General features: G+C 38.7%; 1 protein-coding gene across 7 annotated transcripts in view; it reads right to left on the bottom strand.

Moving 5' to 3' along the window:
• LNX2 (ligand of numb-protein X 2) overlaps positions 1-27,342 on the bottom strand; it is an 89,435-nt gene that overhangs the window by 5,847 nt on the left and 56,246 nt on the right. For all 7 annotated transcript variants that reach the window (XM_082435641.1, XM_082435638.1, XM_082435639.1 and 4 more), the window contains 5 exons: positions 23,001-23,369; positions 19,406-19,543; positions 15,757-15,934; positions 10,823-11,054; positions 378-536 (listed from right to left, as the gene is read on the bottom strand). In XM_082435641.1, the coding sequence (XP_082291767.1) occupies positions 378-536; positions 10,823-11,054; positions 15,757-15,934; positions 19,406-19,543; positions 23,001-23,369 (1,076 nt within the window). The remainder of the gene's footprint in view (positions 1-377; positions 537-10,822; positions 11,055-15,756; positions 15,935-19,405; positions 19,544-23,000; positions 23,370-27,342) is intronic.

Here is a 27,342-nt window from a genome sequence, read left to right as displayed (position 1 = left end):
CAAGTTGTCATGTTACAGTGTGTCCAAATGACTCAGCTTTATTTTGTTAATCTAATAACAGGCACTGAACCTATGAGTGCCAAGATGGTAAAGGTGATGCTTCACTCTAGATCAGGGCTGGCAAACTGTTCCTGTAAAGGGCCAGATGGTAGATAAATATCTCAGGCTCTGCAAATCACTGGTCTCTGTCACAGCCACTCGGCTCTGCCGCCGTGGCTCAGAAGCAGCCATGGGTGATATGCAAACGAGTGAGCGTGGGCATGTTCCAATAAAACTTTATAAGAACAGACATCAGGCTGGATTTGGAGCTGACCCCAGTCTAGATCGTGTCCATCACAATAAGCACAAAGTACATCATTAAACATAACAAGACTCACTTTAATCTTCCATCGTAATAAGCAGGAGTTCCCAAGACAATGGTTTTAATGAAGAAAGGCTGATTGGTGTGGTTTTCTTCATATCCACCAACGATACTGAAGCCCCAGCTTCCCAAGTAACTTCTTCTCAAAACTATATCATGGCAGCTGTGAAGGGCACTATAAACAAAAACAGAAATCAAGAAAAATTAGTGTGAAGGCTTTTTATAGCCTGTTCATCTTTGTTATAACTCCACACCATGTTACGTGCACCATTGTTGGGGAGCAATAAACAACATGCTAGAACTTCTCATCTGGTCTACTTTCTTAGCTCAGTGATCAGCATTTAAAAAGGCTCCTGGGATGGAGAAGAGTCCCACAGTGGCCTGACATTTTAGGACAGTGCAGGTTATTTTCATTATTCTGAATCTTCTGCAAAAAAACAAAACACAAATGAGCAGTTGTCTGGTACACCCAGCAAATCATAGTGGAAGAGCCTCCCTCTTAGGAAAACCAGAGCTGCTACCCTAGGGGGCGGCCCCTCTGACCCACAGTTGTTGAATACGGGTTTGCATACAATAGAAACCTCCGAGAATCCACAGAACAGTGGCTGTTTATTGACAGGTATCCTTTTGACATAGGTGGGCTCAAAAATAGGTTTTACTATCCTGTGTATTTTTCTATTTTTTAATTTTATATTGGAATATAGTTGATTTACAATGTGTTTCAGGTGTACAGCTAAGTGATTCAGTTATACATATATATATATATCCATTCTTTTTCAGATTCTTTTCACATCTAGGTTATTACAGAATATTGCAGAGAGTTCCCTGTGCTATACAGTAGGTCTTTGTTGGTTATCTCTTTTATATGTAGTAGTGTGTTTATGTTAACCCCAAACTCCTAATTTATCCCTCACCACCATGTTTCCCTTTGGTAACTGGAAGTATGTTTTCGAAGTCCATGAGTCTGTTTCTGTTTTGTAAATAAGTTGATTTGTATCATTTTTTTAAGATTCCACATATAAGTGAGATATGATAATTGTCTTTCTCTGTCTGACTTCACTTAGTATGATAATCTCTACGTCCATCCATGTTGCTGCAAATGGCATTATTTCACTCTTTTTTTATGGCTGAGTAGTATTCCGTTGTATACATGTACCACATCTTTATCTGTTCCTCTGTCGATGGACGTTTAGGTTGTTTCCATGTCTTAGCTATTGTAAATAGAGCTGCAGTGAACATTGGGGTGCCTGTATTTTTTCGAATTATGGTTTTCTCTGGATATATGCCCAGGAGTGGGATTGCTGGGTCATATGGTAGCTGTTTTTAGTTCTCTAAGGAACCTCCATACTGTTCTCCATAGTGGTTGTACCAATTACATTCCCACCAACAGTGTAGTTGGGTTCCCTTTTCTCCACACCCTTTCCAGTATTTACTGTTTGTAGACTTTTTAATGATGGCTATCTGACTGGTGTGAGGTGATACCTCATTGTAATTTTGATTTGCATTTTTCTAATAATTAGCAATTCTGAGCCTATTTTCATGTGCTATTTGGCCATCTGTATGTCTTCTTTGGAGAAATGTCTGTTTAGATCTGCCCATTTTTTGATTGGGTTGTTTTTTTTAATATAGAGCTACATAAACTATTTGTATATTTTGGAGATTAATCCCTTGTCAGTCGCATCATTTGCAAATATTTTCTCCCATTCTGTGGGTTGTCTTTTCATTTTGTTTATAGTTTCCTTTGTTGTGCAAAAGCTTTTACGTTTAATTAGGTCCCATTTGTTTATTTTTGTTTTTATGTTCATTACTCTAGGAGGTGGATCCAAAAAGATATTGCTGTGATTTATGTCAAAGAGTATTCTGCCTATGTTTTCCCCTTAGAGTTTTAAAGTATCTAGCCTTACATTTAGGTCTTTAATCCATTTTGAGTTTATTTTTGTGTATGGTGTTAGAGAATGTTCTAATTTCATTATTTTACATGTAGCTGTCCGGTTTTCCCAGCACCACTTATTGAGGAGGCTGTCTTTTCTCCATTGTATATTCTTGCCTCCTTTATCAAAAATAAGGTGACCATATGTGTGTGGGTTTATCTCTGGGCTTTCTATCCTGTTCCGTTGATCTGTATCAGTACCATACTGTTTTGATGACTGTAGCTTTGTAGTATAGGCTGAAGTCAGGAGTCTGATTCTTCCAGCTCCTTTTTTTTTGATCAGTATATTTTTAAATTGAAGTATAGTTGATTTACAGTGTTGTGTTAATTTCTGCTGTACTAATTTCTGCTGTACAGCAAAGTGATTCAGTTTTACATATATATACATTCTTTTTCGTACTCTTTTCCATTATGGTTTATTGTAGGATACTGACTAGTTCTCTGTGCTATACAGTAGGACCTTGATGTTTACCCATTCTATATATAAAAGCTTATATCTGCTAACCCTAACCTCCCATTCCACCCTTCCCCAAATCCCCTCCCCCTTGGCAACCACCTGTCTGTTTGCTATGTCTGTGAATCTGTTTCATAGATAGGTTTATTTGTGTCATATTTTAGATTCCACATATAAGTGATGTCATATGATATTTGTCATTCTCTGTCTGACTTCACTTAGTATGATAATCTTTAGGTCCATCCATGTTGCTGCAAATGGCATTATTTCATTCTTTTTTTATGGCTGAGTGGTATTCCATTGTATACATGTACCACATCTTCTTTATTCCTCTGTCCATGGACATTTAGGTTGCTTCCATGTCTTGGCTGTTGTAAATAGTGCTGCAGTGAACACTGGGGTGCCTGTCTCTTTTTGAATTACAGTTTCCTCTGGATATATGCCCAGGAGTGGGATTGCTGGATCATATGGTAGCTCTATTTTTAGTTTTTTAAGGAACCTCCATACTGTTCTCCATAGTGGTCGTACCAATTTACATTCCCACCAACAGTGCGAGAGGGTTCCCTTTTCTCTGCACCCTCTCCAGCGTTTATTGTTTGTAGACTTTTTAATGATGGCTATTCTGACTGGTGTGAGGTGATACCTCACTGTAATTTTGATTTGCATTTCTCTAATAATTAGCGATGTTGAGCACCTTTTCATGTGCCTATTGGCCATCTGTATGTCTTCTTTGGAGAAATGTCTATTTAGATCTGTCCATTTTTTAATTGAGTTCTTTGTTTTTTTTTTTGTTGACTTGTGAGCTGCTTATGTATTTTGGAAATTAAGCCCTTGTAGGTCACATCATTTGCAAATATTTTCTCCCATTCTGTAGGTTGTCTTTTTGTTTTGTTTATGGTTTCCTTTGCTGTGCAAAAGTTTGTAAGTTTGATTAGTTCCCATTTGTTTTTATTTCTATTGCCTTGGGAGACTGACCTAAGAAAACACTGGTATGATTTACATCAGAGAAAGTTTTGCATACGTTCTCTTCTAGGAGTTTTATGGTGTCATGTGTTATGTTTAAGTCTTTAAGCCATTTTGAGTTTATTTTTGTGTATGGTGAGACCTGTGTATGGTGTATCTTCACTGATTTACATGTGGCTGTCCAACTTGCCCAACACCACTTGCTAAAGAGACTCTCTTTTTCCATTGTGTATTCTTGCCTCCTTTGTCAAAGATTAATTGACTGTAGGTGTATGGGTTTATTTCTGGGCTCTCTATTCTGTTCCATTGATCCATATGTCTGTTTTTGTGCCAGTACCACCCTGTTTTAATTACTGTAGCTTTGTAGTACTGTCTGAAGTCTGGGAGGGTTATGCCTTATGCTTTGTCTTTTTCTTCAGGATTACTTTAGCAATTCTGGGTCTTTTAGGGTTCCATATGAATTTTAGATTATTCTAGTTCTGTGAAAAATGTCATTTGATAGGGATTGCATTAAATATGTAGATTGCTTTGGGTAGTATGGCCATTTTAACAATATTCTTCCAATCGATATCTTTCTATTTCTTTGAGTCATCTTCAGTTTCTTTATTCATGTTTTATAGTTCTCAGCATATAAGTCTGTCACCTCCTTGGTCAGGTTCATTCCTAAGTATTTTATTTTGGGGGGTGCAATTTTAAAAGGTATTGTTTTTTACATTCCCTTTCTGATAGTTCATTGTTGGTGTAAAGAAATGCAACTGATTTCTGAATGTTAATCTTGTATACTGCTACCTTGCTGAATTCGTTGATCAGTTCTAGTAGTTTTTGTGTGGAGTTTTTCTCATATAGTATATCATCTGCATATAATGACAGTTTTACCTCTTCCTTTCCAATTTGGATACCTTTTATTACTTTTTCTTGTCTGATTGTTGAGGCTAGGACTTCCAATACTATGTTGAATAGAAGAGATGAGTGGGCATCCTTGTCTTGTTCCAGATTTTAGCAGGAAGGCTTTCAGCTTTTCACCATTTAGTATTATATTGGCTGTGGGTCTGTCATAAATAGCTTTTACTATATTGAGATATGTTCCCTCTATACCCACTTTTGTAAGAGTTTTTTTTTTTTAAATGATGAATGGATGTTGAATTTTGTCAAATGCTTTTTCTCCATCTATTGAGATGATTACATGGTTTTTGTCTTTTGTTGATGTGGTATATCACATTGATTGATTTGCATATGTTGAACCATCCTTGCGAACTTGGGGTGAGTCTCACTTGGTCATAGTGTATGATCTTATGTGTTATTTTCTTGAGAATTTCTGCATCTATATTCATCAAAGATATTTTGGCCTGTAGTTTTCTTTTTCGGTCGTGTCTTTGTCTGGTTTTGGTATCAGGGTGATGGTGGCTTTACAGAATGTCTTTGGGAGTGTTCCCTCCTCTTCAGTTTTCTGGAAGAGTTTGAGAAGTATCGGTATAAGTTCCTTTTTGTATGTTTGGTAGAATTCGCCTGTGAAGCCATCTGGGTCCTGGATTTTTTGTTCATAGGGAACTTTAAAATTGCAGATTCTATTTCACTTCTAGTGACTGCTCTGTTCAAATTACCTATTTCTTCTTGATTCAGTTTTGGTGGGCTATTTGTTTCTAGAAACTTGTCCATTTCTTCTAGGTTGTTTGAATTTGTTGGCATATAACTGTTCATAGTATTCCGTTACGGTTTTTTGTATTTCTGTGCTATTGATTGTTATGTCTCCTTTTTCATTTCTTATTTTGTATATTTGGGTTCTTTCTCTTCTTCTTGGTGAGCCTGGTCAGAGGTTTGTCAATTTTGTTTGTCCTTTCAAAGAACCAGCTCTTGGTTTTACTGATTATTTTTCTATTCTTCTAATCTCTATTTTATTGATTTCCCCACTGATCTTTATTATGTCCTCCTTCTGCTGATTTTAGGTTTTGTTTGTCCTTCTTATTCTTTTATTAGGTTGTTTATTTGAGATGAAGGCCTGTATTGCTATGAACTTCTAAGAACTGCTTTTGCTGCATCCCATAGATATTGTATGGTTGTGTTTTCATTGTCATTTATCTCAAGGTATTTTTTAATTTCCTCTTTGATTTCCTTGTTGACCCACTGGTTTTTTAGTAGCATATTGTTTAGTCTCCTTGTAACCATTTTTTTTCTCCCTCATTTCTTTTTCTGTGGTTAATTCCTAGTTTCATGCCATTGTGGTCAGAAAAGATGCTTCAGATAATCTCTATACTCTTAAATTTGATGAGGCTTGTATTTTGCCCTACTATGTGGTCAATCCTAGAGAATGTTCCATGTGCACTTGAAAAGAATTGTGTATTCTGGTTTTTTTTGGATGTAATGTCCTGAATATATAAATGAAGTCTAACTGTTCTGTTCTGTCAGTTAGGATCTTTATTGCGTTACTGATTCTCTGTCTAGAAGATCTGTCCATTGATATGAGTGGGGTGTTAAAGTCTCCTCCATTTCTCCCTTTATGTTTGTTAGTATTTATGTATTTGGGTACTCCTACAATAGGTACATACATATATGTGGATGAGTGTAAAATCCTCTTCTTGTACTGATCCTTTTATCATTATATAGTGTCCGTTATCTTTCTTTATGGCCTTTGTTTTAAAGTCTAGTTTGTCTGAGTATTACAGCCCCTGCTTTCTTGTCATTTCCATTTGCATGAAATATCTTTTTCCATTCCCTCACTTTCAGTGTATGTGTCCTTTGCCCTAAAGTGGGTCTCTTGTAGGCAGCATATTGTGGGCTCTTGTTTTTTTTTTTTTTTTAAATCCAGTCTGCTACTCTGTCTCTTTTGATTGGAGCATTTAACCATTGACATTTAAGGTAATTATTGACAGATACGTATTTACTGCCATTTTAAACCTTGTTTTCTCATTGGTTTTATATTTCTTCTTTGTCCCTTTTTCTTTTTTCTTTAGTGGTTTGATGATTTCCTTTTGTATTATACTTATGTCCTCTTCTTTTTGGTTTCTGTGAATATTGTATGCTTTTGATTTGTGGTTAACCCTGTTTTTCAAGTATGTTATCCCCTTCCTATATCTATTTGCCTTAGATTGAGCCTATATTATGACTGCCAAACACATTCTAGGGAAAAAGTCTCCATTTTCTTCCTCTCCTCCCCCCGGTTTTATGATTTTGGTGTCCTCTCTCACATCTTCATGTTCATCCTTTCGCTGTTCATTGTGGTTACCATCACTTTCACAGAATTTTTTTTTTTTTAATCTGTGTACTGGCTTATTTAAGTGATTTACTTTCCACTTGTGACTTTCTCTTTTCTATAGATTCTTTTTTATTTGGAGAAGACCTTTCAATATTTCCTTTAGGATAGGTTTAGTATTACTGTATTCTTTTAGTTTTTGCTTGTCTGAGAAATTCTTTATCTCTCCTCCTGTTCTAAATGATAATCTTGCTGGGTAGAGTATCCTAGGTTGCATATTTTTCCCTTTCAGGACTTTGACTATATCTCGCTACTCCCTTTTGGCCTGCAACATTTCTGTAGAGAAATCATAGCCTTATGGGGGGTTCCTTTATTATTAACTCTTTTTCTCTTGCTGCCTTTAGAATCTTCTCTTTAACTTTTGCCATTTTTATTATAATATGTCTTGGTGTAGGTCTGTTTGGGTTTATCTTGTTTATCCTGTACCTGGATATGTTTCCTTCTTTAGGTTTGGGAAGTTTTCAGCCACAATGTTTTCAAATACATTTTGGTCCCCTTTTCTCTTTCTTCCCCTTCTGGAATTCCTATTATAAGTAGATTGGCACACTTTATCCCATAGGTCTCATATTGCTTTCATTATTTTTCGTTTGGCTTTCCGTCTGCTGTCCCAATTGGGTGATTTCCGTTATTCTACCTTCCAGGTCACTTATTCGTTTTTCTGCCTTATTCATTCTGCTGTTCATTGCCTTTAGCTCAGCTTTCATCTCTGCAAATGAGTTTTCTTATTTTTCTTGGTTCCTCTTTGTAGTTTCTAGCTCATTTTTACAGTACTCTGCATTTCTGTCCATAGCCTTTCTTAGTTCCTTCAGTCTAATAGACCCCATTTTGACAAGGAGATAATGAAAATACTGAAGAGGTCTGTTTCATTGTTTGTTCTCTCTGGGGAATTCTCTTGGTCATTTAATTGGGAGTGGTTCCTCTGTGTCTTCATTTTACTTATATTTCTTATACTTCCTTGTATTTCTTACATTTAGCTGTGTATCTCTTACTCTGGGGTCTTGGAGGGCGGTTTATACTCAGGGGCGTCCCTGTGTGGCTGGGCGGGTTTCATATATTTGGGGTGAGCGCTGTTTTTAGTATGGGTGCCTGTCGCCTCTTTCCTCAGCACGTGCTGGTCATTATCCCCTTGACAGGGGGTGTGCTGATTCCTGGTCCTGGGATTCCTGCTGGTGGTGGCAGCTCAGGCTCACCCCTGGAGCACATGATGGGAGCGGAGGTAGCTCACGACCACTCCTGTAGTCCAGGAGGGAGGTGGTAGTGGCTTTTGTGACTGCTCCTGGCGTCTGGGCAGGAGGCGGCTTGCTACTGCTCCTGGAGCCCGTGCAGGCAGTGTCCTGACCTCTGAGCGCACACACAGGGAAGAAGGCTACAATGGAAGGTCCTGCCCCTCCCCTTGTGCATCCCCCAAACAATGGTGCCTGGCCTCTAAGGCTTCCTCCATGTACACCCTCAGGTGCAGTCGCAGTAGATTTCAGCCCCCCCAGGCTGTTTCTGCACAGCCAACCCCAGTCCTCTCCCCAGGTCTGATCTCCAGAGGCCAAGTTCCAGCACCCACCTGCACTGGCGGACATGTGTCTCAGGCTGGGGAGTGCAGGGTGGTGGCACTGACCATCTGTGCAGTCTTCCCACTGCTGTGGCTGCCATAAAACCAGCTGCTGCATTCTCCTCTGAGGTTCTGAAGCTCCCCTTCTGTCCTGGCTGATCTCCCCACTGGTGAGGGGGCCTCCCAGGGTGCAGAACCTTTCCTCTTTCACAGCTCCCTCCCAGGGGCACAGGTCCCATCCTGATTCCTTTCTTTTTTTTTCTCTTTTTTCTTTTGTCCTACCTGGTTATGTGACTATTTTCTTGCCCTTTCAGCAGTCTGAGGTCTTCTGCCAGCATTCAGTAGATACTCTGTGAGAACTGTTCCACATGTAGATGTATTTGTGGGAGAAGGTGAGCTTCACATCTTACTACTTCGCCATCTTGATCGCTTATCCATTTTTCCTTCTCAGGATTGCTTTGGCTATTTGGGGTCTTCTGTGTTTCCATACAAATTTTTTAATTTTTTGTTTCAGTTCTGTGAAAAATGCCATTGGTAATTTGATAGGGATTGCATCGACTCTGTAGATTGCCTTGTACTATCCTGTGCATTTCTCATCTAAAATCCTTGTTACTATTCCTGGCACATCAGAAAATGCTCTGAACAAAGGAAGAGGTACTGACCCCAAAACTCGCCTGGAATAACAGATAAGGAAAGCTACAAGAAGCATGGGGGTTTCTCCAGGATGCCGTTGGTCTCCGCCTGTGCAGCAGCAGAGGTGGGCACTTGGGCAGAACTGCTCAGCATGAGGGCACAACTTCACACACAGAGTTCTGGGCTGAGTGTTTAATAAGATCAGTTAGGTTCCTTCTGATGGCTGACACCTCACAACTTAGATGGCATGTCTGCAGGAATTGAACGGGAACCATTTAAATCTATGTTGACTTTTTAATGGGGAAAAATATCAGTTTTGGTGCATGGAATAAACATATGAAGCAGTTAATCATCTCTGTCATGAAAAATCTCTCTCCACAAAGGCCCTAGAGTTCCCTGAGACAGTTATTCTATTACAGTTTTATGCCCTCTTGTTTTTTTCCTTCTTTTAACTGAGAGGACAAGTCAGCAAGTTAAATTAATAAATGAGGGGCTTCCCCAGTGGCGCAGTGGTTGAGAATCTGCCTGCCAGTGCAGGGGACACAGGTTCGAGCCCTGGTCTGGGAAGATCCCACATGCCACGGGGCAACTGGGCCCGTGAGCCACAATTACTGAGCCTGCGCGTCTGGAGCCTGTGCTCCGCAACAAGAGAGGCTGCGACAGTGAAAGGACCGTGCACCGCGATGAAGAGTGGCCCCCGCTTGCCACAACTAGAGAAAGCCCTTGCACAGAAACGAAAGACCCAACACAGCCATAAATAGATAAATAAAAAAATTAAAAAAAAAAATTAATGAAATCCAATAATATCCTTGCTTTTTGTGTTATTCTTTATGTGAAAGTACCTTATAAACCATACTGCACTGTATAAATGCTAATTATTATAAATTTATTCCAAATGAAGCTAGATGGCTCAGAAACGGGCATATTCTCATTGCTTATTTTAAAGAATCAGTCATTTTCGTACCAGGTTAAAAGTCAAAATATTAGTTTCAGAATTCTTCTGTACAATAAGAATCTTAACTGAGTTGGAAACGAATGAAGATGGTAATTCACATCCTCTCTACCTCAATACCACATTACACAACTACCACCTGGAGGTTCCAAAATGTCTCACGACCAGACACCGACCAACTACAGGATGTCCTGGCTGGTGAGCCGGTCATGAGCTGTGACCGCCTCCTAAAGGGGGTCAAGAGCAGTAACGCTTGAACACCAATGGTTTGGCCTAAAGACTCTTATGTCCAATAAAAACTCAGTTTTACACTCCTTTGTAGGAAGAGTAGGGCTTTTAGAAATACTTCTAGGATAGGGAAAGGCCCCACACTTTGACCTGGTGTTTCCGGTGAAAAATGCACGTAAGTCTAAGCATGTATCAGAGTGAATGTTCATAAAGGACAGCTGTTCTAAGCAAGAGACTGACCACCCAATCTCATAGCTGGCCCACTTGGGAGCCTTTTGTAGGAATCAACAGAATAGCTTTATTTTTATAAACAGGTAAGTCTTTTCAGCTTTGTTCTTATTATCAAATTTACCTTTTTAAATATAATAACCTAAGAAAAAACCTGATTTGATATTGCTACTTTTATCTAACTAAAGCCTTTTTTCCTCCTCAATGAGTGAATTTGCTGTGCTATACCCTGATGAAGGTTGCAATTGTGATTTTCTGTAAAACAACAGAAAAGCTGCAGTACCTGGGCAGCCCAAGCCACATGACCCACGACGGGGACCAGCTGGCATCGTACTCATTCTCGCTGACAGTGCTGGGCTGCTCATCTGGGCCGTGGGCGGCCTCCTCCACAACCTGCACCTCCAGTGCTTTCAGGGCCACCGTGGGCGACGTGGCGCTGGCCTTCAGCATAGCCACAGCCTCACTGTGACTTAAACTGGTCAAATCGATGCCATTGATATTCAGCAAGATGTCACCTGTTCAAATAAGGGAGCAAGAAAAATGAGCCACCAAGTGATTACTTCCCTGTAAATCCTGTTATCTGTAAATTAATCAACAAAGGTTAGTTCCAAAAACTCAGATAACATAAGGTAAAAGACCGTTTTTCTCTTTATAATTCTTAGAATACTGAGGAAAAATCCAATTCATGGACAACACTCCAAAACAATTCAAAAATTTAAAATAATATATAGGAAAAGGTTTGGCTCGAGGCTCTGGAATTCAGTTGGGGTCCACATCATCAGCCCTGGTATAGCTGTGGACGGGCCCTGGGCACCTTCATTTCTCTTCTTACGCTTCCTTCCAATTAGAAAACGATTTGATCTTTTGCTCTTAGAAAGGAATTTTTAATATATTCTACTTTATATTGATACAGTTTTATACATCTAGACAGCCCTACATAGTTCACTCAGTGCAATCATTTCAGTATGTAGAGAAGATACCCTTGGGCCTACACAAAGAAATGAAACTTGTGATTTGAACATGTCCTGCTTGAAGAAGAAAAATAGTCTTTGTTGCTCTGCCAAGTAATATAATAAAAAAGAGCAATGAGGCTCATAACCAAAAGGTTAGGAAGGAAAGGATTAGTTTTTATAGGAAGCACAAACGTTTGTACTAAGAAAGCCCACAGAAAATCCTGCTCCCCAATTCTTCATTTTTCAGATCATTAAAGCAAAACATTCTCTTTGTAGAAAACTTCGAAAACATAAAATAACAAGGAAATAAAATTACCTCCAATTCCACATAGAAGGCTTTTTTAAAGTCATTTGTCCTAAAGATATAATTCATATACCATTCAATTAAAGTCTGTAATTTTATGGTTTTATAGTCACAGAGTTGTATTGTACAACCATCATGTCATTTTTAGAAAATTTTTATCACCACCCCCAAAACCCTGTACCCATTAGTTATCAGTTCCCTTCCCTGAGTCCTAAGCAACTACTAATCTACTTTCCATCTCTATAGATTTGCCTTTTCTGGATATTTCATATAAATGGAATCATGTGGTCTTTTGTGACTGGCTTCTTTTACTTAGCATGTTTTCAAGATTCATTTATATTGTAGAATGTATCAATACTTCATTTCTTTTTATGGCCAAATAATATTCCATTGTATGGATAAATCACAGTCTCTTCATCCATTCACCAGTAAATGGACATTTGGGATGTTTTTACTTTTTGGCTATTATGGAAAATATTGCTATCAACCTTCACGTACAAGTTTTTGTGTGAACGTGTTTTCATTTCTCTAGGAATGGAATTACTGGGTCATATGACAACTGTTTAACTTTTTGAAGAACTGCTAAACTGTTTTACAAAACAGTTGTACCATTTTACATTCTCTCTGGCAAATATATGAGAGTTTCGATTTCTTTACATCCTTGCCAACGTTATTGTCTTTTTTTTTTTTTTCCTATATTCATCCTAATGATGAATTTGCATTTCCCAATAACTAATGTCACTATCTTTTCAAGTGATTATTGGCCATTTGTGTATTTTCTTGGGAGAAATGTCTATTCAGATCAGTTGCCCATTTTTAAATCGGGTTATTTGTCTTTTATTATTGAGTTATAAGGGTTCTGTAATCCCAAACTCCTAATTTATCCCTCCCCACCACGTTTCCCCTTCAGTAACTATAAGTTTGTTTTCAAAGTCCATGAGTCTGTTTCTGTTTTGTAAATAAGTTGATTTGTATCTAGATTCCATATATAAGTTGATATCATATGATATTAGCCTTTCTCTGTCTGACTTAACTTCACTTTCTATGATAATCTCTAGGTCCATCCATGTTGCTGCAACTGGCAATATTTCTTCTTCTTTTTTTTAATGGCTGAGTAATATTCCATTGTAATATGTACCACATCTTCTTTATCCATTCATCTGTTGACGGACCACCTAGGTTGCTTACATGTCTTGGCTATTGTAAATAGTGCTGATGTGAATATCGGGGTGCACATATCTTTTCAAATCATGATGTTCTCCAAATACATGCCCAGGAATGGGATTGCGGGATCATATGGTAGCTCTATTTTTAGTTTTTAAAGGAATCTCCATACTGTTCTCCATAGTGGTTGTACCAATTTACATTCCCACCAGCATTGTAGGGAGGGTTCCTTTTTCTCCACACCCTCTCCAGCATTTATTATTTGTAGACGTTTTGATGATGGGCATTCTGACTGGTGTGAGGTGATACCTCATTGTAGTTTTGATTACATTTCTCTAGTAATTAGTGATGTTGAGCATCTTTTCACATGCCTTTCGGCCATCTGTAGATTAATAGACCATAAGTGCGTGTATTTATTTCTGGGCTATCCTGTTCCATTGATCTATATTTCTGTTGATTACTGTAGCAGTGTAGTATAGTTTGAGGTCAGGGAGCCTGTTTCCTCCAGCTCCATTTTTCTTTCTCAAGATTGCTTTAGCTATTCGGGGCATTTTGTGTTTTCATACAAATTTTAAAATTTACTGTTCTGTGAAAAATGCCATTGGTAATCTGATAGGAATTGCACTGAATCTGCTGATTGCCTTGGGTAGTACAGTCATTTTGACAATATTGATTCTTCCAATCCAAGAACATGGTATATCTTTCCATCTGTCTCATCCTTGATTTCTTTCATATCTTTCCATCTGTCTCATCATTGATTTCTTTCATCAGTGTCTTATTATAGTTTTCAGAGTACAGGTCTTTTGCCTCCTTAGGTAGGTTTATTCTTGGGTAATTTTATTCTTTTTGATGCAATGGCAATTGGGATTGTTTCCTTAATACTCTTTTTGATCTTTCATTGTTAGTGTATAGAAATGCAACAGATTTCTGTGTATTAATTTTGTATGCTGCTACTTTATCGAATTCATTGGTGAGCTGTAGTAGTTTTCTGGTAGCGTGTTTAGGATTTTCTGTATATAGTGTCATGTCATCTGCAAACAATGAGTTTCACTTCTTTTCCAATTTGGATTCCTTTTATTTCCTTTTCTCCTCTCGATTGCTGTGGCTAGGACTTTCAAAACTATGTTGAATAAAAGTGGCGAGAGTGGATATCCTTGTCTTGTTCCTGATCTTAGAGGAAATGCTTTCAGCTTTTCACCATTGAGTATGATGTTAGCTGTGGGTTTGTCATATATGGCCTTTATGATGTTGAGGTAGGTTCCCTCCATGCCCACTTTCTGGCGAGTTTTTATCATAAATGGATGTTGAATTCTGTCAAAAGCTTTTTCTGCATCTATTGAGATGATCATATGGTTTTTATCCTTCAATTTGTTAACGTGGTGTATCACACTGATTGATTTGTGGATATTGAAAAATCCTTCCACCCCTGGGATAAATCCCACTTGATCATGGTGTATGATCCTTTTATTGTATTGTTGGATTCAGTTTGCTAGTATTTTGTTGAGGATTTTTGAGTCTATGTTCATCATCAGTGATATTGGCCTGTAATTTTCCTTTTTTGTGGTATCTTTGTCTGATTTTGGTACCAGGGTGATGGTGGCTTCATAGAATGAGTTTGGAAGTGCTCCTCCTTCTGCAATTTTTTGTAATAGTTTTGGAAGGATAGATGTTAACTCTTCTCTAAATGTTTGATAGAATGCTCCTATGAAGCCATCTGGTCCTGGACTTTTGTTTATTGGGAGTTTTTTAATGACAGATACAATTTCAGTACTTGTAATTCATCGGTTCATATTTTTTATATCTTCCTGGTTCAGTCTTGGGAGATTGTACCTTTCCTAAGAATTTGTCCATTTCTTCTAGCTTGTCCCTTATTGCCATAGAGTTGCATGTAGTAGTCTCTATGGTCCTTTATATTTCTGTTGCGTTGGTTGTAGCTGCTCCTTTTTTCATTTCTAATTTTATTGATTTAGACCCTCTCCCTTTTTTTCTCGAGTCTGGCTAAAGGTTTATCAATTTTGTTCATCTTTTCAAAGAACCAGCTTTTAGTTTCATTGATCGTTTCTGCTGTTTTTATTGCTTGTCTTTTTGGTGTCATATCTATGATAACCATTGATTAATCTGTTGCATAATCCAAGGCCATGAGGGTTTACACTTGATTTTCTTCTAAAAGTTTTAGCTCTTACATTTAGGTCTTGGATCAGTCAATTTTTGTGTATGGTGTGAGGCAGGGCTCCAACTTCATTTCTGGAGAAACAGCTTTCAAGACTCACTTTTCCATATGAACAAACCAAGTGTATGGAGAATGCTATTTACCACTACCACCCCCACCCATACAGATTATATAGTATCAATCAATGGGGGCTGTGAAATTGTGAATGAATTAATCCCTAAAAACCACTCCTTTTTATTAAGTTTGTCTCTGCTCCACCTCTTCTGTGATCCTCCTCCCACCTAGACACCTTTTTACTAGGCAACAAGTGTATTTCAGTGAGATGCTCCTTCAAAGTATCTGGTCTACCATAATGCTGGAAGCATAAATCTCTTAGAGGGTCTTTTCCAACATAAAATAATCCAACAGAGTAACTGTTAGAAAGATTATTAAGCTTCAGCAATTTCCCTTTATGTTAGGCATTTTTCTAACCTTATAGAGAGGCTTTATGCTTCCAGTATGTACAAGACATGTTAAAGGATTTTAAAAAGCCATGTTTAATAGAAAACTTTATAGACATTCTTTACTTTTAAAAATGTGAGTTGACTGCGGGAGATGTGGTGAAACTGTACAAAATCCTAGCTTACCTCTCTTGATTCTGCCATCACGTGCGAGGCAGCCATGAGGTGGCACACTGGTCACAAAGATGGGCAGTTCCCCACTTTTACTTCCTCGGCCCCCAGCTACTGTCATTCCAAGGGACTCGTGTGGTTCCTTCTTTACAGTAATGTGTTTTTCTTGGCATGTAACACACTGGGCAAGATCCTGAACATGAGGAAAAATTTATTGGGTAATGAATAATATATATAGTTGAAGTAATGACAGCTAAAGTCAAAACATAACGTGGAAATTATAAAGTCATTAAAAAACAATCACTATAGAACTGAAAGCAATACACAGTTCTTCAGAGGCACATGAGCCCTGTGGATCACAATGGCAAACTTTGGACTACTGTATTTTCACAGGACTACATATGGAACGGAAAAACTCAGGACTGTTGACATAGGGGAAGTCAAAGTAAGATAAGCATATGATTTGTATAATTACCTTCAGCTCCCAGATATGATCAGTTCTAAAAAAGTAAATAATGCATTTGAATTTTAAGATTCTGAAGAGAAGCCAATTAATTTTACTTCCATTTTTCTCCTATATTCTTTGAGAGAAAAGTTGACATAGTATAAAAGTGTGGATTTTACTAACTGCCAGAAAAAAGCTACAGAGCTGTCTTCTGATTCTGACTAACAAGGGTTATCAGAGCACTCAATCATGAAGCAGGTGCAAATCTACCTTCAAATTTTGTGAAAAGCTAAAAGGATACGAAATAATTGAATTTTTGAAGTTAATAACAGGGAAATCAATCCCCAACAATCTATATTCTCAGGGAAAAGCTATTTTTATTGACATTTGTTACTGTTACCTATTACTGAGATACTCCTGGAAGTAAGAAAAGGAGAATCTAAAATACCACTTTTCTTTTGAATTAGCATTCAATAAAATCAAGGTGTACATATGCAATACGAATATTAAAATAACGTTTATCGAAGGCTTAACTATGTGCAAAAAAGCTCACAGCTTTACATGCATCGTTTCATTAATCTTTACAGTGGTCCAGAAAAGTAAGTACTATTATTGGCCCCATTTTATGGATGGAGAAACAACTTAGGTCATGTAACTTGCCCCAAATCATACAACTGTAAGTTCCTGCATAGGGATTTGAGCAGATGCAAATATATAAACATATGCTTTGCATACGTGCACATAATATGTATACATATTGTTTATATGTACCCACACCACATGATTACTGTCCTGTTAAGTGTAACAGTGGAAGCTAATGTCTCAAAAGGTTTCCAACATTTATCAACTCTGAGAAAATATAGATAATAATTAACGTTATTAACAATATCAACAATAGAAATATGAGTTACATTTACAGAATTATAACATTCCTTTAGTGACATTATTTGAAAGTGTTGACAAATCTGTGAATCAGGCCCTGGAACTGCAGGCCCATCTCCCTTTCTCTGGTCCTGGAATCCATGTACTCTTGAAATTTTATTAAGGGAACTACCTGCAATAACAGCCTAGTGTTCCTAGAAAACGTTATGACCTAGTAGAAAACCTGGAAATGTCTTAAGGCAGTCTCCTGTTTAAAGATATAAAATCTATCTTAGTATCCTTCAAAATTGGGCAAAACCCACTTTATTATGAAGACAACTCATGTAAAATCAGTCTTGAGTATATTTATAAGCACTTTTGGCTTGCAAGTATTTAATCAATTAAAGGTGGTTCTTTTATTCCTCTAGATGGCTCAGATATATATACATTTTTTTTTCCTCAGGAACCAAACCAAACTTCAAAGATTATACTCAGGATACTTAAAGGAAAGTTCTAAATCATACAAATGTTTATCTAAGCAGCTACTTAAGAGGCCTAGTAGCAGGCTAATGTATACTGTAATTTTTAATGATGATTATATCATCTGAACAGGTTTTCTTGTGAATCTGTGTTTATTTTCCCTAGGAGACCCTTATTTTTCTAAATCAGGATTTTATATAACAAATGCAGTATATTAGTAGCAAATAGCTAACACTTAAAAGTACATTACATGTGGCTGTTCTAACCAATAAGAGTTGCAGAGTACACGGAATAAGAATAAATTCAGCATTACTATTTAAAACATTGTCACAGAAAATTAAAGACAATAAGAGTTAGCAGCAGAGTTGAGAGAAAAATATGTGCCCCAAACAAATAAGCAGAGTTCTCTATATGAATGTTGGAATGACTAAGTACAGTTTTAAAAATTGTCTTAAAATCATGTCATAGACACTCGTATCTCAAATTATTGTAAAATTCAATGACATAAAAGGTTCAATAATCAATTTTTGCCTTATATTGTAATTTTAGGAATATATATGTAATGCATAAAGTAAGGACAAGCCATATGAAACTATTCAAAACTAAAACAATAACTCCTTTTTAATAGTCATCATCATGAAGGCAATATTATAGGTTTCCTTCATACATTTCAGTTTCAGTTCAGAAATGAGAACAAGTCTGTGGTTACAATTTCTTAAAAGTGTTAACTAAACCAAAGACCAGTGACAAGTCTGTACTTGAGCTCAGAAAACCAGATAAACCTGATGGGCCAAAAGTACTTGTGCCTTTAAGGGATGCTTTCTTAGGGTACCTGTGACATTCCGAAGGTTAAGTATTCTCTCAAATACTGTACTTACATTAAGAAGTCATTTTAGCGCACACGGAACTTCCTGTGGTTTTAAGCAGACCAACAGATGTTTTTGTTTAGTAATTTATAATTTTACTTAAAGAGAGTGACTTTGGAAGCTCATATTTAGCTTATATTTTCAGAGTTGAGTAAACATCATTTAAAAAATCCCAGCCTGGGACTTCCATGGCGGTCCAGTGGTTAAGACTCCATGCTTCCACTGCAGGGAGCACGGGTTTGATCCCACATGCTCAGCCGAAAAAAAAGGGGGGGGAAAAAATCCCAGCCTACCAGAAAGTGAGTTCAAATGAAGGAAACAATATCAAGAGTGAACTACCAAAAAATAAAATAAAAAAAATAAACTACCACCCTTTTTAAATTTCTGCAACTAAAGTGAGACAGTATCAAGATTCTCAGCACAGGTAAATGACCTTGGTATATATTATAAAACCAGTGAAATATTGAAGAAGCAGGGAAAAACCTCAACATACAGGAATTTTAAAAGATTTAGGGCAGTCTTCCTATACGATTCATATAACAAAAAAAAATATGCTATACATGAAGCTATCGAAATTTATGAGTTATATGTTTAATATGCACATATCTAATTCTGTTGTAGGCAAGCTACCCAGTTGCTAAGTACAGGCTGTCAATCATTGTCTTCACTATGCTTTTTCAATTACACAACCAACTGTCACATTTAAATGAGTAAGCCAAGATAAACCCCACTTTCAAGCAGAACTAAAACCGGAGATTTTTTCTGGACAATCAAACATTTCTCATCAATCACCTGGCAGAGGGTCCTTCCCCACCAAGAAGCTCTACTGGCTGAGGGACTGAGACAATGCAGTCACTCTCCAAGGCAGCAAAACACATTGCGCATCCCAAACACCTACGAACACCTACGTGCACCTTCTCAACAGAGTTAACAGCCCTCATAAATCTTACCAGCTTGTAACGATCATCCTTTGAGGGTGGATGAATTAAGAACCACAAACAAGGCACCTCACCTTATGTGAGCTGGGTCTGTTGTAAGGCAGCGGCTGTGCGTGGTGCTGGCTGCTCTGAGTTCCTGCTTCTCGGACAGCGTTTCCAGGCTGGGGTTTCCCTGGTCTAGCAATTGTTAAATTCACCGTCTCTCCACTAGCCTGGAGAAAACACACAGACACGACTGCCAGTCATTAACGATGCTTCTCATTTCACAAAGCACAGGCACTCCTCCTCACCGAGCCAGTGCCTTGCCTGGGGGGGACCGCAGGCACCCGGTGGTCGGAGAAGGGAGCTCGTCTTGTGAGCTCATGTTTTCAGACGTCTGCAGCTGAGACGCACGTGCACGGCTCTTGGACAGACTCTCCCCAGGCCCGCCTCCACAACAACCCAGGCAAAGCAAACTGCCCGTGTTCTTCTCTCCCCATGATTTCCTGAAGGGTAACTTTCTTCTGATACTTCTCTGCCCCTTCAAGGTTGGCCTTGGCGTTGTGAGGGAGAGAGCAAAGGAAAGAATATAATAGGAAGAACTGATTCGAAACCTGATTAAAATCCACTGTGACTTTAAAAGTAAATTCCATGGTGGCTATTTTGGAAGTAATAATCAGTGAAAAGTATGCACAGCTTTGTTTCTGTTTGCTATAAGTTTGAGTCAAAAATAGGACATCAAAAAAAAAAAAAAAATAGGACATCAGCTTAAATAATCCTGGAAAGAATGATTCTAGAGATCCTGTATAAGATTGTATTTATATAAAAATATATAGTGTGTGTATTGCACACACACCTGTGTTACGTTAATTATCTTAGAGGTTCGTGACTATCATTTTAAATTTAGAGGCCCATTATCTATATCCATATATATTTTAAACGTAGATGTACATCTACTTTTAAAAGTTATTTTATCTTTGCTTTTAAAGTACAGGCCTGATATATTTGAGGGTGACTCTTGGTCATGACCACAATTCCCAATTGCATTATTACTCCTATGGGAAATTATGATGGCCTGCTTTCAAGGAATTGTGGTAGAAAGTGGGGACCTCCCCCATGATTATAGTCAGTAATGTTAAGAAATCACTATTTTCAGTTCTTTCCCCAAGTATTGAGATAAATTGACATACATCACTGTATTATTTTTAGTTTTTAAACTGGAGAATAAGTGTTAATTTTTATGTCCATCTAAAAAACATTTGCTTATTCAAGCATTTTATTCAACTAAATTTCAAACAAGTTCCTCAAAATAACTGAAAGAAAAACACTTAATACGTGGCCAGATTCCCAAAGCACAGAGTCTGGGTACTTGATCTAAGGAGTAAATACAAAAGTAGAATCCTGATGTTGAAAATTCTGACACTTCACATCATTCGATTGCATGGTGTGAAGTGGTGAGACGCTCCATCTGTGACTTTACTTCAATGTACAGAATTAGTTTCATTACTGCTTACTACCTCATAACCACCAAATTCTGTAATTAGTATTTCAACTTTTACTGGAAAACCCCTGCTTATGCAAAACCTATTATTAATAGAAACAAATCCTTGATCTTTCTAGATTTTTTGAGAGACAAAATTCTGTGCATGTGATGGAAGTGGGCATTTAGGACTTAAATGATGGACCAACATTTGGGTTTAGGCTGACTTTAAACAGAATGCACGTCTAATATGTCAGGGTTTCAAACACAGCAAAAAAAGTTCTGTTGAATTCAAGATTTTTAAGAATGCAAGATATTCAAATAACATTACCCTTAAGTCATAGTTGAGTGGTACACTCTGGTGCTGGGAGTATAAATTGGTATGATCTGATCTTTCTGGAGGGAAGTTTAGCAAAATGTCTTAAAATGAAAACAAAACATGAAAGTCTGTCCATAGGGGAACACTGAGTGAATCAGCTAGTAAAGATCATGATGGGGTTCTACACTTACTTTCATGGTAAGAAGTTCACAACACACTGCTGACAGAAAAAGTTGCAAACTCAGAATTTACAAGATAAGCACGTGTGTAAGTACTGTGTAAATCTGTATCTGTCTGTGGACATACACACTCAAAAGTTCGTAAGGATGTCCTCCAAACACTTAACATTGATATAGCTTGGGGTGTTTAGACTGAATTTAACTTCTTTATTTTCAGTATTTTATCTTCAGTGTACTCCTTTTTAGACATGGAATACGTGTTATTTTTATAATCCTCAATAAGACTATTCATTTTTTTTTTTCAAAAAGAAGTTGAGCAACTTGAGTTTTCTATAGTCTGGGAAAAATCACAGCACAAAATATGATGCAACTATTTGCATTATAAAAATCCAAATAAAATATATTATGAAAAATTTTAAATGTGTTTTCTACCTGTGTAACTATATTTTCTACATTTTGGTTAGAAATTTAGTAAGGACCATCTGTTTAGGAATTAGCGTACTTTAACACTGCCTGAAATATATACAGGCAATATATTTCTCTCTTCCTTTCCACCTTACTGATCGGACTTCTCACTTCAGAAAGTCCACTCGACTCGCCTATTTCTCTTAACAAATCCCCAAAATGGATTAACTTTCTTCTTCTCCCCCCGCCCCAAGATGAAGTTGTTCTCAGCAGTGCAGCAGCTGGCGTGATCCAAAGGTAAAGCTCCTGGTGCCCCGAATGGTGCCTCTGATTTGAGGGAATTTCAAGGCATTCTCAATTTTTTTAAGCGTCAAGTCTATGAAATAAGACCAATACCTGAACCACCTCTCAATGCAATATGGCTGTGTGTGTGTGTGTATGTGTAAGCATGTGTGTGTGTTTCCTTAAGGCTATATTGAACCAAAAAGTGGGAGAAAAGGGAGTAGGTTAAAGGGGAGTGAGACTTGGGTTTTCTTAGTGTTAAAATCTCATTGTTATTTGATTCTATGTATATATATACCTATTTTGTGACTATCAACTGACCTTAATTCCAAAAGTTCGGTTATATTAACTAATGCTTGGTTTCCACTGGTAGCGTGTGTTGTGCTCACTTAAACACTCCCATTTTGCTTCGCCCTCCTACAAGGCTGCAGGAGACAGCCACGTTAAATGCCACGGCACGCTGCAGAGCCTGAAGATCTTCTCGGACGGTTTTTAATGTATCTGCTTTGATGCTCTTACTGAAAACGTGTTTCTTCTCTAATCATGACTACCTCCAGAGATACTGTGAGGACAATGTTATGTGTTTGAAATGCTCTGAATTCCTTTACAAAAAAAAAAAAGCACTATAGAGATAAGTTGCTCTGAATAAAAAGTGATTTTCCCCCTCGTTTTTATGGATTGTGCATTAAAGGTGAGAGGTAAGTGAAGAGACCAGGTGACCACAGCTCCTTGGGGTCTCACCTTCTCCCTTGTGAAGTGTGGACACTGCTGTCTGCCACGTGAAACTGCAGGGCCCTTCCTCCAGAAACAGCCCGCCTAGAAGTTCATGGGTGCGCAGACCAGAAGGGAGTCACCTGGGCTGAGGTTAGACTGGTGTGGACTGTGCAGAATTTAGGTAGCTGTGCTTGACTGTCCAGCGAAGTCTCAAGCACCCCCTGGATCCCTGTGTTGCCTGCTAGTGAGAAGCAAGGCTGAGCGACGGCAGGGAGGCTGAGGGTCTGGAGTGGGCGCGAGGCGGGGCTCACCTGGATGATCTGGGCGGCCAGCTCGGGCGTCCCGTGCTTCAGGTCGTGGCCGTTGATGGCCAGCACCCGGTCGTTGCCGCTCAGCCTGCCGTCCTGCGCCGCCAGCCCCCCTTCCAGCAGGTCGAGGACGAAGACGCCCGGCTCGTCGGTCCTGCGGACGAGTTTGATGCCGAGCTGTTCGGCAGAGTCCCGTTTGTGAAGAACCACCTGGAAGACCTCTTCCCGGGGCGAGCCGCCCTCGGGGCGGTTGTGGGCGCGGCTGCCGAAGCGTCTCTCGCGGAGCACGGTGAGGTGCAGCGTGCTGCAGGGCTGCGACAGCACGGCGCGGGCGTGGTTGTGGGACACGCTGCTGATGTTGTGGTGGTTGACCTGGAAAAAAGGGTGATGACCGAAGTGTGACCATCTTTCATCTTCCCAACTTGTAGCAATGTTCATGTAACGGTTCTGAAGGAAACTGACGTTGTGAAAATGATACACAATCATTACTTACAAAGACAAGCACTCCAAAGGCATTTAAAAATGTACAGAGTTCCTAAAATTAACTTACAGTGACTAGCATTAACTAGAGAATAGTCATCAAGATCACAGGCTTTAATGATAGTCTTGAATGAGGGTCCTTGGTTCTGCCCTGTAACTGGATAACCTCGGGCAAATTACAGAACTTGTTTCCTCACCTGTAAAACGTGTTTACCATCCACTTCATAGGGTCAGGAAGTGCACGACTAGACAACATCAGATACGGCAAGTGCTCATGAAAGACTAGTTCTTGTGGAACAGAAACTGAAGTTCTACTGAATTACAAATTTACTTTTCCAAAATGAAATACACTTAAGCTAGAGAAAATAAACTGAGTTTTATTTTAAGGAAAGTGGTGCATCTCAATATACAGCCTTATTTTAGATGAGTGACTTTTACTTTAAAGAAAAGCCGATAATCATAATTCCACTCTAATTCTCTGGCACACAAGTGTAGCATATATCGTATAAAATAAGCATAATTTAATACAGAACATTTACTTATTAAACTTTATAACCTTGAAATAAGTACAGTGACTGATCCTTGGACCTGTAACATCACTGACAAAATATACCCACCTTCAGTTATTTACCTAGTTAGAGGAAGAGATTAGCACAGTTCTTCGTATTTATCACAGTGAGAGTTCCTCTGAATCAGCCTGAGGTGAAAGTGAGGGGGAACCAGCGCTCTGAACATCGGTTATGTGACAGGCTCTGGGTGAGGTGTGATCACCTAAACTCCTTAAATTTTTTTCACATGAAATCTATGTGAAGCCAGACCTCCCCCCTTTCTGTTAATCTAGGGTTGATAGTTTTGAACACTGTTAACTTGAATTTTGTTGATTTTGGCCTGTTGGCATCTTTAAAAATTCAGTCATCAAATTCATAGATGTCATACACAAAGTTGCTATTCTCCCAAGTCTGCAACATCTGTGCATTTGGTAGCCATCCAAGCCCTCAATAAAAACACTGAATACGGGGTCAAGTAGAGAATTAAGGCAGTTTCTAAAAAAACTAGCCTGACATGAATCCATTAATCAAAAACCATCATTTCTGGCTACTCAGCTAAGAGCTACCTATCTCTAGGCTCACAGTTTTCCTTATATTCAGGTATATCACAAATGACTTTATGAAATATCTGGCTGAAATCCGGCCATAGCCGTGTGCAAGCATGCAGCCTCACAGTATCCTTGTTAAGTAGGTGTGGAATATCCCACAGCTGGAAGAAGATTTTTTCCTTCATGAATGTGTAGTGGCTGGCAAAATGCAGAGAAAGCAGAGACCAGATAAAATACCGTCTCCAGGCTTCGTAAAAATAGCACCAGCAATAGTAAACTCTACCACTTGGGCTAAATGTGTTTTGTACCAATGCAGTCAACACATGGCTGGAATTATTTTCCTTCAAAACTGAACATGCCTCAATCATTGATGATAGATCAGACTGAAAATACCCATTCTTCATAATGCTTTAAAAGTTATATTATCTTTAATAGTGACACTGATGTAATTTATAACAATTTTTTTTTCTTCAAACTGTTCAAAAGGCTGCATCACAAAAGGCCTTGAAGGTTATATGGGTCTCCTCTTCAAAGAGGCTATTTAGTAGAAAAAGGTGTGTGTGTGTGTGTGTGTTTAATGCGGGAAAACCAAAGCTACACCCTGTCACTGCATATAGTTTGCTAAAATAAAAGCACAGGCAGCTTGGCAGCTCTTTGCTCTATAATAAACCATCTTGACCACTCTTGGGGATTTTCAGATTGGCTCGCTGTGTTATTTATGTATCTTATACAGAGTTGGGCCAGGTAGTAAACCAGGTAGTAAAAAAAATTCCAAGCAGCCTTCTTTCCCAGTGTTTACTTTGGAATAACCATAAATACTCCACATTTGGGCAAGGGGTGTGGCTTTACTTACTGGCTCCAGCATACCAGTCAGAAACTGAGCAGAAGTTAGGGCCCACAGTAGGAGAGATCCTTTTGAATCCATTAACCAGGTTATGTGTTCTTACTTTTCTTATCAATTTGAATCATTAAACTGGACTTATTAAGATGATCATTACTAGAGATATTAATATGTGTGCCTCCATAAACAATAATAGTGCCTTGGAATTTCTACAATGTAAATTTACAGCTATGAGTTAATTTCCAAAAATGTAGTCAGTAATTTCAGATAACTATAATTTTGAGTTGTAAGGATTCAGTTATGTTACTAAACACAATTCTCTAAAATAGAAGAGTAAAAGGCCCGCTGCTGAAATATATTAGCAAATAAAGCCTGAAAAACTATTTAACCTCAATGGTATTCAAAGAAATGCAGATAAAAACAAAGCATTTGTTTTTACCTTTAGAATTTAGAAAAAGAATGAGTAATATATACAAATGTTAATACCCAATGCTAGTACATCACTGGTAGCAAAAAAGAAAACACAAAAATGAATGTACACTTATTAATAGGCTGGAAGTGGGAGAAAATGGGAGAGAGAAAGAACGCTGTGTGAGCTGCAGACGGGGGCATGTGGGCTCTCCTGATCTGGACCGCCCGGGTGTCAAAATGCCAGGGCAGCCAGCAGACTCAGACTGCGAGCTGGGAAGTCGGGAACACAGGGAAGGTTTTGCCAGCCTGGTGCAGCTAGAGTGCTAATGTCATAAAATGACAGCAACTACAGCATACAGTAAATAGCTATCTTTTACTAGTAAACCCAGTGAAGAGCTAGCTACGGTCTGAGCAGGAAGCTGATTTTATATAAGCAGGACTGGTTACGCTTCCTGTACCCCCTATTTCTTAGTATTTAGTAAGAAACAAAACACTGCTAGAAAGTTCAGTCTGTGTCAGCCTTGCTAAGGGCAATGAAGGAAGGGTTTGGGGCCCGAGTGTGTTAAAGTGGGAATAACACACTGTGAGGGGCAGCATACAAGTGGGAGTGGAAAAATTCCCAGAGGGTCCAAGTTTTGTTTTAATAAAGGAGATGGCTATTCCTGACAGGATGTTATATCCAAGTCCACTCTTTTACTGATTCAGCAAGTATTTCCTGTGCTTATGACACGCACAGCACTATGAGAAATCTGTATCACAACTGGTACCGTTAGGGTGGCTGCAATCACCATAGAAAGCCAAGCCCATTTAAATAGTTCACCGTGATTATACACCAAGAGATGAAGAGTAAAGCAGTGAATGTTGTCAGTAATTCAAGTAAGGAGAGGTCAGAACGGGCGAGAAGGGCTGAGCAAGGCTTTAAGGATGAAGGTGGACAAGCCAGCACGATGGGACAGGCTGGAACTGGGAGTGAGGGGGCAGCAAGAAGAGCGCCATGTCTGGCTTTTCCACTGGATTATAAATTCCACGAGGACTGGGGGAGTACCTTGCTCTTAGCTGTATTCTCAGTGGCTAGTACAGTGCCTAGAACATTACAGCTGCTATGCGTGAAGCAAAAAGGAAGGGTTACGATGAAGATGACAGGCTGTGCAAGAGACCACAGAGGACCGTGAATATTAATCAGTCTGGGTGTGACGCTCTAATCACATTTTCCCAAGGAGAGCAGAGTTACAGATATATTAACCTGGCAGTGATTTTGTCGGATTGAAGAGTGGAGAGCTGGGCGGCAGGGACGTCTGGTGGGGGTGTGTACAGAGTTAGACACAGCAGTGGGGGCCTGGACTGAAGAGGGAGCAGGGAAAGGGGGAGTGAGGGGTGGGTGTCAACACATCACGGTGAGGACCAAACAACGAAGGAGGGAGGAGTCCTGGAGCTTGGGTTCCTAGAAGATAGTTTTCCTTCTTATGAATATTTCTTCTCTCTCCTTCTGGAGGTTATTATTTCTTTTAGCTTCAACT

The sequence above is a fragment of the Balaenoptera physalus genome (assembly GCF_965194825.1).
Source record: "Balaenoptera physalus genome assembly, chromosome: 18".
Lineage (NCBI taxonomy): Eukaryota > Metazoa > Chordata > Mammalia > Artiodactyla > Balaenopteridae > Balaenoptera > Balaenoptera physalus.
The sequence above is the reverse complement of the archived record's forward strand: the minus strand, read 5'-3'. Positions and strand labels throughout refer to the sequence as shown.